Here is a 12,639-nt window from a genome sequence, read left to right on the forward strand (position 1 = left end):
TATACTTACCTGGTATCTGCTGTGTGTTTACTCCACTGCCAAACGCTTTTTGCAACACTGCAGAGTATCATAATAGCCGCATTTCGTATTAACCATAGTAATGTTTCGTGTATGACATACAGTACAAGCACATTTGCTGTACCAGTGAAATGAAATGTTTTTAAAGTTTCTTGCCGGTGAATAGTGCACTGTTCAGTTTGCCCCGCTCTCGTTTTTTTTTATAGCTTAATTATGCATCCTGTGCTCACTTGTGCTGGAGTCGTCAAGTTGCTACTGTAGCTTTAGTGCAACTTTAAAAAATTAAAAAAATAAAACATGTTGCTGGCTGTAATTTCTCATATCGTGGCCAGGGGATTTTACGTTCACAATTCAACAGAGGCTTAGTGAGTGGACTCTTCCAACACTGTAAGTTGAGTCTCAAGGTGATTCGAACTACCAGAAAACCATCAAATTTAAGACACAGTTTACATCTTTTTGTACATGGTGCTTTTGTGGATAGCAAGTCACTTTTTATTTATTTAGTGAACAAGAGAAAAAAAACGAACAAACAGAAAAAAATACTTCCAAGCATTGATTGGGAACACATCAGTGTGACTCATGCATGTCTGATTCATTCACTGTGTAAATTGCAAAGTGCAACTCACCAACCGTGTAAATATTGTTTTTAAAAATGGTTGCAAATCAATATAAAAAAAACATCAACTCGATGACATCGAGTATTTGCGCAAACGAGTCTTGCAATGAGGCGCTACTTGTTGAACACGCTGGCTCCTGGGGCTTGGGCAGCAGGCTTGGCCAGGGACGTCTCGGCCCCTGACCTGACGTTGCTGAACACGGACGGTGCTACTTTGCCCATTCTCTCTGAAACAACAAAAGCACAACAGATACAGTACATGACAAAGTTCTGCAAAAACAGGTGATATCCCATTTTATCATTCTTTTGTCTGACTCCAAAGTGCTTGCAAAATGAATCGATAATGCCGTAAGACTTGACTTTATCGACAAATGCAATGCGTCATATTTAATCACAAATATCAATAGACGGAAAAAATTGAAAACACCCTTGTTCGATTCCCAGTCAGGGAACTAACTTTTGATGGTGCGAATTTTTCTTGTTGCTGTATTATGTTACGGGGCACCGATTGTTTAATTTGCCCTAAGCGCTATATTGCTGTGTGCTGATAGATGGAACAACACCAAGCCATCTTGAAAACGTACTTGTTGGAATGGAAACCGACTTTACGTTTGTGAAAGTGTGACGAGAGGAAAGAACCCATGCGACTTACCACACTCCGCCATGACCTCATAGGTCTTACTCTTGACTTCACCCTTAAGGCCCAGTTTGCTGCGGGCTCCTTTCAGGTCCTCCTCCTTCATGGGGGGACGCTTCTTCTTTTTCACTTCGCCTGGCTAGGATGGACACAAGAGCAGGAGGGTTGACAGTGTTACAGTATAATATGATGAAAACTCCATTAAAAACTGAATTTACCTGTGACATGTTGCTCCAAGTTGTTGTGTCGGTTCTTTTCGGTATGTCTGCTGGGCGCCTGGGGTGTGTCTCGTAGCCCTTCTAGCCTGACGTGATGCATATATATATAGTCCGGCCAGTGTGTGACCTAGCCCCCCCATCAGCTTCTGTCCATTGGTGCCTGTTGTCGTGGTGTATTATTAGGTGTGATGTGAGAGATGGAGCAGCTGGAATGAGTCTTCAATAGACTACGATGATCTTACAGAGCAAATTAAAGCTGCTCTTCTCTCACCATCTCTTAATGCTCAATGTGGCTGAGATAAAGTGCTTTATTTGGCCAATGATAAGACATCTGCTGGTAATGTCACTCAGGCACATTGCTGTGCCAAAGAAACAGCAAAGAAAAGAGAAAAAATGTGATCGGTTGTGTAAGAGGGGTAAAGAACACTTCAGGTGCAAAGCATAGTTGATCTTTTGGCCACAAATAAAACCTGTATAAAAACCAATACAGGAGGAGACTCAGACACAAATAAATTCATCGGGGAATAAGCTTGACCAGTAGGGTGGATATTTAAGGACTTCTGCAGTAACTAGACTTTCGGATTTTTTTTTAAAACTTAACTCTGCTACATACCTCTACCACAAAGCTATCAAACCCAAGGCCCGGGGGCCAGATACGGCCCACCACCTCATTTTATGTGGCCCACAAAGACAAATTGTGCATTAACTTCGTGTCAATACTAAAATTACAAATTGTCTTCACTTTTAAAATAGAGATGATGCTCGCATTTTTTTGTTTTTATTAGTCTCTGATTTGAAAGCTACTAATTCATCAGTTTGTTGTGCAGCCTATCATTCTATGCCTTCAATTTGTCGCGGGTAAGTCAGTTGTGCCTTACAGGACTAATTCGGGGCAAACTATTATGCAGGCGTGGCTTACGTCCAGCGCCTCGCCATTTTCCTGCGGATCACCTGGCTAGCTTACTGAACAAACATCTTCGTAGTGTTTCTCGTTGTTTGCAAGGAACCAAATAACGAGTCACTATAATTAGTTAAATTCTAACCAGCACCCGGCGACATGGACGAGGAATATTATAGCGGCGGGGGGGATTGGGAAGGCCCGGACGCTAACACGGTAAGACTTGTTGCTGTTATTGTTAGCATGCCAATTGAATGGGGGCAAGGGGGGTGACACTACTAACTTAATGACAATCTTGCCATTTTCTTTCAGGAGGATTCATATATTGATGTGGAAAATTTGGGGAAAATCCAAGAGGATTGTCTGAAGAAATTTTCCAGCAGGGATTACATTATGGAGCCTGCCATTTTCAACACCCTTAAAATGTACGCACCTGTTTTCATGCAAGTTGCAGCATCTTGTTTTGAAATATGACGAGAGCATTGAATTTGAGCTTCTCTTGTATTTTTTGTTCCAGGTATTTCCAGGCAGGTGGTTCTCCAGAACACGTCATCCAACTTCTGTCAGAAAACTACTCCGCAGTGGCTCAGACCGTCAACCTGCTGGCGGAGTGGCTCATCCAGATGGGTTGGCAGCTCCTCCATGCTTTTGCTTCTCTTCACTGTGGGCCTTGTTCATCTAGCTGGAATTGTCATGTGCTTTACAGGTGTTGAGCCTGCACAAGTACAGGAACGAGTTGAGAATCACCTTAAAAGTCTGCTGATAAAGCACTTTGATCCCCAAAAAGCAGATTCCATTTTCACCGTGGAGGGCGAGGTAGGGCATCCGCTAATATTAAATCAAGTCACCTAATTAACTTGAGTCTGAATGTCTTTAGACACCTGCTTGGCTGGAGCAGATGATCGCTCACACGACTTGGCGAGACCTCTTCTACAAGCTGGCTGAGGCTCATCCCGACTGTCTGATGCTCAACTTCACCGTGAAGGTATGACGGCAGAAACTTTTTAAGTAACTTGTGGATTGAGTAGCTCAGTCAAACTCCGCTGCAATGTTTTTGTAGCTGATTTCAGACGCAGGCTACCAGGGCGAAATCACCAGTGTGTCGACGGCGTGCCAGCAGCTGGAGGTTTTCTCTCGGGTGTTGAGGACATCTTTAGCTACGTTGCTGGATGGAGGAGAGGAGAACCTGGAGAAGAACCTGCCCGAATTTGCTGTGAGGCCCCTTTTGAGAATTCTTAACACGACTCAGTATGTGTTGTATAATTGTGTTGTATAGAGTTCTTTTTCATTTTAGTCTCCCTTATTTTTGATTTCATGTCTCTTTTTAGAAAATGGTGTGCCACGGTGAGCACACATACCTCTTCGCTCAGGCTATGATGTCCATCCTGGCCCAGGAAGAGCAAGGCGGCTCGGCCGTACGCCGGATTGGTCAGGAGGTGCAGAAGTCGGCCCACAAGAGGTCCTACTCCACTAAAGGCATTTTCTAGAACGATGTGCATGCCTCTGCACTGTTGGATGTTGATTGTGTGGCTCTGTCGTGTCAGGGGCCACGATGCCAGTCAGATAACGCTGGCACTGGGTACGGCAGCGGCCTACCCCCGTGCCTGCCAGGCGCTGGGGGCCATGTTGTCCAAAGGAGCCCTGAATCCCGCCGATATCACTGTGCTCTTTAAGATGTTCAGCAGCATGGACCCACCTCCTGTGGAGCTGGTGAGGAATAATATGACATCATGGCATTACTAGAAACATTTGAATCATTCTTCCATTGTGATGTAGACTTTGTTTTTATCCATTTAATTTGCTTCATTGATAGAATCAAGGTGATCGATTTACTGACGAGCAGTTCCTCTTTGTTGTTCCTCAGATCAGAGTGCCAGCTTTTCTGGACCTCTTCATGCAGTCGCTGTTCAAGCCTGGCTCAAAGATTAACCAAGATCATAAGCACAAATATATTCACATCCTGGCCTACGCCGCCAGCGTGGTCGAGACGTGGAAAAAGGTTGGGACCTCTCGTGTTTTGCTTTGCAACAGTGGCTAAGAATATGTTGCGATTGTAGAACAAGCGAGTGAACATCAACAAGGATGAGCTCAAATCATCCTCGAAGGCCATCGAGACGGTGCATAACCTTTGCTGCAACGAAAACAAAGGCGCCACAGAGTTGGTGGCTGAGCTCGGTACGCTGTACCAGTGCATACGGTGAGTGGAAGGCTGCCAAATGGAGGGAATTGAACACAATTAGTTGATGGCGTCGGTTGATTTTCGCGCACTCAGGTTCCCAGTGGTTGCCATGGGGGTTCTGAAGTGGGTGGACTGGACCGTTTCGGAGCCTCGCTACTTTCAGCTGCAGACCGATCACACACCGGTCCATTTGGCTCTGCTGGATGAGGTACAAAGAAAGAGTTGGATTTTTTTTTTTTCCCAAAGACAGCAGTTAACGTGGTTTTCCTTTCCCCGGCAGATTTGCACGTGTCATCAGCTGCTGCACCCTCAGGTTCTTCAGCTGCTCATCAAGCTCTTTGAGACCGAACACTCGCAGCTCGACGTAATGGAACAGGTGTGTTTCTCGATCGGTTCCTCACCTCAGGTATATGCTTAAGTGATGACACAGTTTACTTTCCTCCCAGTTGGAGCTCAAGAAGACGCTCCTGGACCGGATGGTACATCTGCTGAGTCGTGGTTATGTCCTGCCTGTGGTTGGCTACATTCGCAAGTGTCTGGAAAAGCTCAACACTGACATCTCCCTCATTCGCTATTTTGTCACGGAGGTAACTAACACAGTGCTTAATGAATAATCAAATTTTCTGTGCGGTTAAATAAGATTTGTGCACTAAAGCTGACTTGACTTGCTGTCCTTACAAAGGTCCTAGACGTGATCGCACCTCCATACACGTCTGACTTTGTTCAGCTCTTCCTGCCCATCTTGGAGAACGATAGCATCGCAGGAACAATCCGCGCGGAAGGCGAACACGACCCAGTCGCAGAATTCATCGGTACGCTGCCTCCCCCAAACCTAGTTTTTTTTTTTTTGTAATATTGATTTAAGGAAACTAACTCGCTGTTCTGTTTTCCAGCTCATTGCAAGTCAAATTTCATCATGATTAATTGAGGACGTTTGATATCATAAAGAGCTGAAAGACATCTTTTGGATTGACCGGTCTGATGACGCAACTTGGGACTTGTGGCCTTTGAGATAAACTGGGAGCTACTTGAGATGCAGCTTCAGGACAGCTTTGTCTCCGCACAGTGAGAAGGCCACACAGCATCTCTTAAAGACTGACATTGTCAGCACAATCAATGTGTGAAATAACTTATGTGCAACCTTTTGTACGATAAAGGCACGCTTTAATCACTTCAGTGGAAATCAGAGCAGAGCAACGTGACAGTGGTTCACCATTCATTTTAAGATATGTTGCTTATTTTTATTTTAAGATGAAAACAAGTCTTTTGTGGTTTTCAAGTCTGTCTGGACTTTTGTTGTGTGGGAAATTTGCTACGTGATTGTTGTCAGATCTCACCCATGATTAAGTGACTTTTTTTAAGACTAACAGTCTGCATCTCTGACAATTAAAATGCCAACCATTTGGAAATCAAATTTAAAATACGCTTTTAGCCAGCAAAAGAATTACACGTTCCCTTTTTGGTTATGATTAAAAGTTAATCTTGACAGTCCTGCTGTACGCTAGACTAGGTAGTCTTTAGGAACTATAATGTCTCCATAGACACAGTCCTTCTCTATTGCCAGGTTGTAGGAACTTCCACTTCCTCCCTTGTAGGCACTGGTGACAATCCTGAGCCAACCTTTCTCACCCTGAAGACAACCACAAGGCTTTATAACATGACGCTCTCATAATTTGACTTTGTAGCTCTCGATCGACGCGCTTACCCACGGCTCTCCCCAGGAGTTCCGCACGATCCAGTACTCGACACCGTTCTCCACTCCCCATCCCACCACTGACACGATGTGGTTCACGAAGGGCTCCTCAACGTACTCTGAGTAGAGTCCGCCGTTGTATTTGTCTAGTTTGTCTGTCGCCATGATACCACAGCTAAAAGACACAAATGTCCCAGTTTACTTACACATATGCAACAATAATCTTGGCTGAAAGAAAAAAAAAAAAGAGAAGACTGCATCACAAAATTCAGCGTAGTTTTCATATAGAAAACAATGAAAAATATTTCAATCACTTGTCTTAGCAATTTTTTTTCTTTTACAGTCACTAGTGTCAGAAAAGTTGCAAAATATAGACTGAAAATTACTAAGTTGGCAAAACAGACTACGTAAAATAGCTAATCTTGCTATGTTGTTAGTGCAAGCAGTGCATGTAAGTGAGGAAACACTTCACTATTAAAGCCAATGGGGTAAAAAAAAACAATTATTCAATCTCGTTAATACTATTTTTGTATATTTAATGCACTATGGACTTGCCTTGTGTATAAATGGTGCTCTACAAATAAACTTACCTCATCCTACCATCTGAAAATTATTTTCCCATATGTTTAACAAATCTGAACACAAATCTGGTAGTTGACGCCCCCATCCTAAAAGAGTTGAATTCCCCAACATGAAGCTTCTTAACTTTAACACAGTGCCTTGGCACCAAAGCAATACTTTTCTATTAGACACCAGTTTACCATACAAACAGAAAAGCGGCAATGTTTGTAAGCTTAAGTGGCAGCTTTCATTCAACAAACCTGATTGGTCCTCTGGCGTAGATCTCGGCCATCATCTTCTCCCTCCCGCTGACCTCTCCGTAATCGCCCACCTTCCACAGAGTGTAATTGCGTACAACATTGCATACGTTGAAGGTGGTGCAGGTGCCACACTGGTTGAAGGGTTTGCATTCTACGGTGGAGGGTCAGAAGAACAAGTGACGGACATGTTTGGGCGGCTCGCTTGGTCGGTTGCTGTCACTCTGAAGGAGCCTCACCCTGGTCTTTGGCCTGGTAGTTATTGCATGTCTCGTCTGGGATGCCGTGGAGGTTGGCGTACTCCCACACCCCGCTGTGATCGCCACCGTGGCAAGATCCGGATTCTCCGCAGTCGAGCACATGCTGCACTGAGAGGTAGGCGGACGGCCACGCCCCCTTCCGCTGAATATTAATGCGATCTAGACATCAATGGAAAAAAGAAGTTTGGTGAGAAAGCCTTACACACTAATGCCATAATTGCTATTTGCAATGAATAGTATAATGACACTTTTGAAAAGTAAAATTGGATAATATGCGACACAAAGGAAAAGGAAACTTATGAGTCGAACCTGCCATTGCACTGGTGCTGCCATGAGCCCAGCATGAGCCGCAGTACTGAGGAATGTGCTGATTGCGAGTGGTGCTGACAAAGTTGATACCGCCGATGTTCCTCCAGTCCCACGACTTGGGCAGTTCAGAAATGTTCAAATAATCGTGAGGACGAGGCGAGGTCCTGAAAAGAAACAATGTATAAGCTGAATTTTGGTTAATATAGATCCAGATCTAGCCTGTGTGAGCATTTGATTCATCTTATCCAACAAAGTTCTTCACTTATAATAAAAACCCCCAAAGGCAATGGTAATTACATGAATAATCACAGTGGGTTTAACTATGAAGATTTGGATTTTAATAAATAGTGCGTTGACTATTGCCTTGAGGTGGCCACGCCCCTTTCTGGCAGAGAATGTAAAATTTCGACAGGTCGTAGCTCCCAAACCCCTGTTCCGATTGACCTCAAATTTGAAATGCGGTGTTCATTGACGATCAACAACAGCAATTATGATAAACTGCGCTTTGTTAAAATTTTCATGAGGGGGGGGGGGCTGAGTTGGCATGGAAAAACTCAGCCCATGAATAACCTGTTTACTTCCTAATTACGAAACAAACGTTAACTGACAATTACATAACTTTTGATTTGCTAATAGAAAAACTGTCATTCTTAATTAAATTTTAATATTATCACTTAATGTGATCGTTTTTGTGTCTACCCTTCCAAGTAAAACTCGTGACTGCCCCCGGACGTCATGTTAGCACTGTCGCTAACAAGCTAGCATAATTGTTCAAAACAAGCAACTTACCTCAACCCGAAGCCGTTTTTTCTTGGCCTGGGGACATAACAGGGATTTTTCTCCGTGAAATGCTGCCCGGCCAACACGGCAGACAACAGAACGGAAAATAAAGTAAGGAAAGAAGTGTTCGCCATTTGGACAAGCCGCTTTCCCGGGAAGTTCTCTATTTGTTCGTGTCAACAATCACATGACACTGATGATGAGTCATTGTACGTCAGATGGACTTCACAGTTCCTACAGCGCCCACTAGTGGCTTGGCCAGTTACTTGCTGGGTAAGCGGAAGATCGTTCCAAGTTGAGGCGTAATTATTCATTAATTATTTTTTTTAATGAGAAAATGGTTGATACTTTATATTTCAGAACTAAAAAACGTGCAGTGAGAATTCATTTGTCCCAATGTTATACTTGAGTATTTCATTGATTGCGCGAGAGTAATAATTTTTTAACAGTGGTGATTGGTGAATAGAGCTCAGACAACATAGCCATGTATTTACTTTTATTCGGTGAAGTCAAATGTAATCAAAGAGAGTGCAGACTCACAGTTTAGTAAAACACATGAACCCAAAGTGAATGGGCACTTGCTTAGACAGTTTCAGGTTTGTGGCGGTAGAGTGCTCCAGCGTGCCGTTGGGTCTCCTATACCAGCCTTCTCCTTTTGCAGTCTTGCTCCATCTGCTCCTCTAACATATTGGAGGCAGCACCCAAAGGAGACACTTGGTTCAGCATAGAGTCATCAGAAGCCTGACCGAAGAGTGCCATTAGCAAAGCCACGCCAAATCCCGTGGCTCGCTCCCCCTGCCAAGGCAAGTACAAGGCTCACACTGGCTGCTTTCAACAACAGGCAGTGTCCTGATTGTCTAATCAGAGACCTGACACACTACTAAAATATTTTGGTACTCACAGCATGAACGGGAGAGGCAATGTCAACATGGACCCACACACCAGGCCAATCAAAGCCCAAGTGCGACACGATGAAGAGGCCAGCGCATGAGCTCTGAGCGTTCTCACGGTCCTGACCAAAAAAAAAAAAAAACACAAGCATTACCAATTTGAAGTATTTCAGTCCATGCCACAAATTGAATGCCCCTCAGGGGGGTAGTTGCGGTCTGAGTCAGTTACTCACAGCCACTGAATTTTTCATGTCAGCAAGAGCAGAAGCAAATTCGGTGAAGTGCAGCTCGGGGCAATAAACCAGAGGGTGGGCAAGGTCGCCGCTGCTGCGCCCGGCACGCACGCACGCCGTCTCCCACTGCTCACTGTTGGTCATCACGGCTGCGTGGTGCTTCCCTGTAGAAATCCCCTACACAACCAAAACAAAAAAAAGCTTTGCTGTCTCAAGGTCAATCTTTATTTAAAAAAAAAAAAAAAGTTTTCATCCATACCTGTGCACCCGTCAGCGTGGCCATATCCAGGATGATGTCAGCGGACAGATCTTTGCTGGCATACACCACGCCATCGGCCAGCACTAACCTTCCTTCTGCATCAGTGTTGTTGATCTCCACAGTCCTTTTAAAATCATTTAGAACAACAGCTTAGTTTGTGTTCCGCTTCAGCAAACCGCACTGACTTTCAAACGTTTCTTGCATTACAAGAGCTTGGGAAACCCGCTCACTTTCCAGAGTAGAGTGTGTGGATATCATCAGGCCGTGTGGCCGTAGGTCCGACGGAGTTTTCTGCCAGGCAAAACACGGCGTGCAGGTTATCCTTGAAGCCCTGGGACAAAGATAAGAGCGAGACTTTCTCGCTGGGGTCCCACAACCTCTCACGCGAGACAGACCGACGAGACGGTTGTTGCTGAGAGCTCACCTGTTTGATGGTAGCTAGAAAAGCTCCCAAAATTGCAGCAGCGCCACCGCAGTCTCGCTTCATGCCTGGCATTGTGGTCTAGACCAAATCAAGACAAAAGAATATGTTCAGCAAACTCTTTAGTCAGAACTTCAAAAAACTTTGTTTGCCTTAATATTTCGGGATTTGCCTTTCTAAATGCATGCAAAGAGAAGGCCATGTTTACCTACAAGAAAAAAAACAAAAACGTACCTTTCCCTTGATGCTGAGTCCTCCTGTGTCATACACAATACCTTTGCCCACCCAAGCAATGGTCTGAGTGGCACCATCTGGTGTGTGGCTCAAGACTGCCAATGCAGGAGGATTCTCAGCTGCTTTGCCAACACCATAAATACCTAAAAAAGACACAGCTATGCATCAGGCTGCAATAAAATTTGGTCCTCCAAGTTTTCAAAGCCAAAAGCTTTTTTTTTTGTGTGTTACCCAGGACTCCTACAGACACGTTACCTCCAAAGCCTTTTTCCTTCAGCTCCTCTCCACGAATAATCACAGGAGTTATTCCGAGTTTGCTTCCCACAGCCTTGATTTCCTGAAACACGTGCGGGGCCCATTAGGATCTTGACAGGTTGACCCAAACTGCAGTTGTTGGTTTTCCTCACCTCCAAGAAGTGGTCAGTGTTCATCTCATTACACGGCGTGTCCACAATGCGAGCTGCTAGTCGCACTCCGTCTGCAGTATTGGAGAGACACTGAAAAAAAGGCAACATGGGTCACTGCAAGACTTCAGTGATGTCAAATGACAAATAGCAGAATTGACTAATAGATGCAGTCACTGGCGGAGCGAGAAGGGGGCTTGCTGGGGCACTGCCCCCCCTGAAATATGTTTGGACCCCCCAGGTGCCAGGAAATTTACTTTTAGTTTTTTTTCTGTTCTTTTCTTCAGGAAAAACCTTTCCACTTGTTATTCAATCAATCACCAAGCGACTGACTCAGTACCTCAAGCTCGGCCTCATCCATTTGGTTGTTGTCTTGGCCAATAATCACAAACTCAACGGCGACGTGCTTCTTCTCAACCCTGCGCGAGGATGCGGAGCGGCGAGAGAAGATGGGGAACGATCTGGAAATGGCACAGGCTGATGCAAACACCTCTGAGCGCTCACACACCATCTACAGAGGAAACACACACACGCATCAGATGTCTCCAACCACTGGACAAAACAGATTATAGTCCCGGATAGTAATTGATCCATTTGAAGAGGTTGAGCATGAGGATGGGGTGCAAGTACTGACCACGATGCAGCGGTTGTTCCCTCCAGGAAGACATGTGCGGACCAGACGGGAGATAAAGTGGGCAGAAGAGGGGCTGTTGTGCCTGCTGACCCGCAAAGGAATGGCAGCCACGGCTGCATAGTTGAGGTACAGGGGACAGTTGTCCGTAGGCTTGGGGTTCAAAGTGTTCAGGGCAGCCTGCCAAATCTGAAAGAACACTACTCATCACTCCATTTCACGAGTTACAGCAAACCATTAAAAAAAACTTACGATATTAGAATTGTACTATTTAGCTGTTTTTTGTAAGCTTGTTACAAATTTGACAGTTTTGTTAGCAGCACTCTTCTGTGCTGCATATATCTAAAACATTTTTATCTTATACAATTTAATTGCCTTTTGACCTGTGTTCATAATAAGTAATGAATTAAAGTAATTCTAAGCACTTAAACGAGAGCCACGAAAGGTAATGAGTGACTGCAATAAATCCTTGATCACAAATCCACTTTCATAACCCGTGTGATATAAGCAGTGTAGATTACTTCCACCTACTCGAAAGAGATTTTTAATTCTTAATTTTACAAAACAACAAATAATCGCGAGTTTTCAGTATGTTATCCTGGTCAAATGAGGTTTATATGTCGATGAGAAATGAATTCACCGGGCACGTGTCATGAAGCAATTAAATGCCCCAGCTCGTTGGAAATGTAGGTTTTATTCCGATTCATATCGTTGTCAGTAACAAAACGTTTGGAAATGCGGTGTCGAAGCTATAAAGTGTAGTTACTTGAGACGGAGCGTCTCGTGTTTCCTCGATGTGTTAGCTAACCCTTAGCATTAGCATCAGTAAGCAGTCATTGTCATCCACGAACGCGTTACCTCTTTACTGACAACAGGCTGGAGTTTCCCCTTAATCTGGCCCCAGTCAACTTGCTGAAGGTTGGCATGCTGTCCGATTATCAGAATCGGGCGAGTCTGTGGGTCGGAGTCACCGGCAGACACCTTGAACTCCAGCACCACGTTCGCCATTTTTGGCCTAGCTAATACACCGGATAGAGGAAAAAGTGCCGGCAACGGCGGCCGCCAGAGGACATAATAGATTAAGCATTGGGGTGGTTTGGATAAATGCCTGTTGAGAATGAAAAAATAAAACCTTGAAAAT

The 12,639-nt window shown here is 44.5% G+C and overlaps 4 protein-coding genes across 4 annotated transcripts; 1 reads left to right on the top strand and 3 right to left on the bottom strand.

The window, feature by feature from the left end:
- Positions 1 to 463: 463 nt before the first annotated feature.
- mustn1b (musculoskeletal, embryonic nuclear protein 1b) lies at positions 464 to 1,647 on the bottom strand. The gene is made up of 3 exons (XM_037252913.1): positions 1,490 to 1,647; positions 1,287 to 1,410; positions 464 to 861 (listed from the first exon to the last, which is right to left on the bottom strand). Exons 1-3 carry the CDS (start codon positions 1,496 to 1,498, stop codon positions 749 to 751), a joined length of 246 nt encoding a protein of 81 aa, XP_037108808.1. The 5' UTR covers positions 1,499 to 1,647; the 3' UTR covers positions 464 to 748.
- Positions 1,648 to 2,546: 899 nt separating this feature from the next.
- nelfcd (negative elongation factor complex member C/D) lies at positions 2,547 to 6,858 on the top strand. The gene is made up of 15 exons (XM_037252838.1): positions 2,547 to 2,603; positions 2,700 to 2,812; positions 2,905 to 3,014; positions 3,094 to 3,203; positions 3,265 to 3,372; positions 3,448 to 3,600; positions 3,716 to 3,846; positions 3,932 to 4,097; positions 4,252 to 4,386; positions 4,445 to 4,584; positions 4,660 to 4,774; positions 4,847 to 4,942; positions 5,013 to 5,153; positions 5,249 to 5,378; positions 5,460 to 6,858. The coding sequence occupies exons 1-15, from the start codon at positions 2,547 to 2,549 to the stop codon at positions 5,492 to 5,494; spliced, it is 1,740 nt and encodes a 579-aa protein (XP_037108733.1). The 3' UTR covers positions 5,495 to 6,858.
- On the bottom strand, positions 5,709 to 8,650 carry ctsz (cathepsin Z). Its single transcript, XM_037252895.1, has 6 exons — positions 8,436 to 8,650; positions 7,647 to 7,810; positions 7,317 to 7,496; positions 7,081 to 7,231; positions 6,272 to 6,434; positions 5,709 to 6,196 (listed from the first exon to the last, which is right to left on the bottom strand). Exons 1-6 carry the CDS (start codon positions 8,558 to 8,560, stop codon positions 6,068 to 6,070), a joined length of 912 nt encoding a protein of 303 aa, XP_037108790.1. The 5' UTR covers positions 8,561 to 8,650; the 3' UTR covers positions 5,709 to 6,067.
- Positions 8,651 to 8,905: 255 nt separating this feature from the next.
- npepl1 (aminopeptidase like 1) lies at positions 8,906 to 12,547 on the bottom strand. Its single transcript, XM_037252841.1, has 12 exons — positions 12,357 to 12,547; positions 11,502 to 11,687; positions 11,208 to 11,378; positions 10,871 to 10,960; positions 10,719 to 10,800; positions 10,464 to 10,606; positions 10,233 to 10,310; positions 10,039 to 10,139; positions 9,809 to 9,932; positions 9,550 to 9,726; positions 9,328 to 9,438; positions 8,906 to 9,221 (listed from the first exon to the last, which is right to left on the bottom strand). Exons 1-12 carry the CDS (start codon positions 12,504 to 12,506, stop codon positions 9,063 to 9,065), a joined length of 1,572 nt encoding a protein of 523 aa, XP_037108736.1. The 5' UTR covers positions 12,507 to 12,547; the 3' UTR covers positions 8,906 to 9,062.
- Between the last annotated feature and the right edge of the window lie 92 nt (positions 12,548 to 12,639).

This window comes from Syngnathus acus, chromosome 5 (assembly GCF_901709675.1).
Source record: "Syngnathus acus chromosome 5, fSynAcu1.2, whole genome shotgun sequence".
Lineage (NCBI taxonomy): Eukaryota > Metazoa > Chordata > Actinopteri > Syngnathiformes > Syngnathidae > Syngnathus > Syngnathus acus.

Bases quoted from the DNA above. Each gene is read 5' to 3' on its own strand.
- nelfcd (XM_037252838.1), top strand. From the start codon at position 2,547: ATGGACGAGGAATATTATAGCGGCGGGGGGGATTGGGAAGGCCCGGAC. The intron at 3,204-3,264 runs GTAGGGCATCCG...GAATGTCTTTAG, and splicing joins TTTTCACCGTGGAGGGCGAG to ACACCTGCTTGGCTGGAGCA. The intron at 4,387-4,444 runs GTTGGGACCTCT...TTGCGATTGTAG, and splicing joins TGGTCGAGACGTGGAAAAAG to AACAAGCGAGTGAACATCAA.
- mustn1b (XM_037252913.1), bottom strand. The intron at 862-1,286 runs GTAAGTCGCATG...TTGTTGTTTCAG, and splicing joins TGAGGTCATGGCGGAGTGTG to AGAGAATGGGCAAAGTAGCA.
- npepl1 (XM_037252841.1), bottom strand. From the start codon at position 12,506: ATGGCGAACGTGGTGCTGGAGTTCAAGGTGTCTGCCGGTGACTCCGAC. The intron at 10,140-10,232 runs GTGAGCTCTCAG...TCTTTGTCCCAG, and splicing joins TTCTAGCTACCATCAAACAG to GGCTTCAAGGATAACCTGCA. The intron at 9,933-10,038 runs GTGAGCGGGTTT...TGATTTTAAAAG, and splicing joins CACACACTCTACTCTGGAAA to GACTGTGGAGATCAACAACA.
- ctsz (XM_037252895.1), bottom strand. From the start codon at position 8,560: ATGGCGAACACTTCTTTCCTTACTTTATTTTCCGTTCTGTTGTCTGCC. The intron at 7,497-7,646 runs GTTCGACTCATA...ATTGATGTCTAG, and splicing joins CAGCACCAGTGCAATGGCAG to ATCGCATTAATATTCAGCGG. The intron at 6,435-7,080 runs GTTTGTTGAATG...TGTGTCTTTTAG, and splicing joins TACGCCAGAGGACCAATCAG to CTGTGGTATCATGGCGACAG.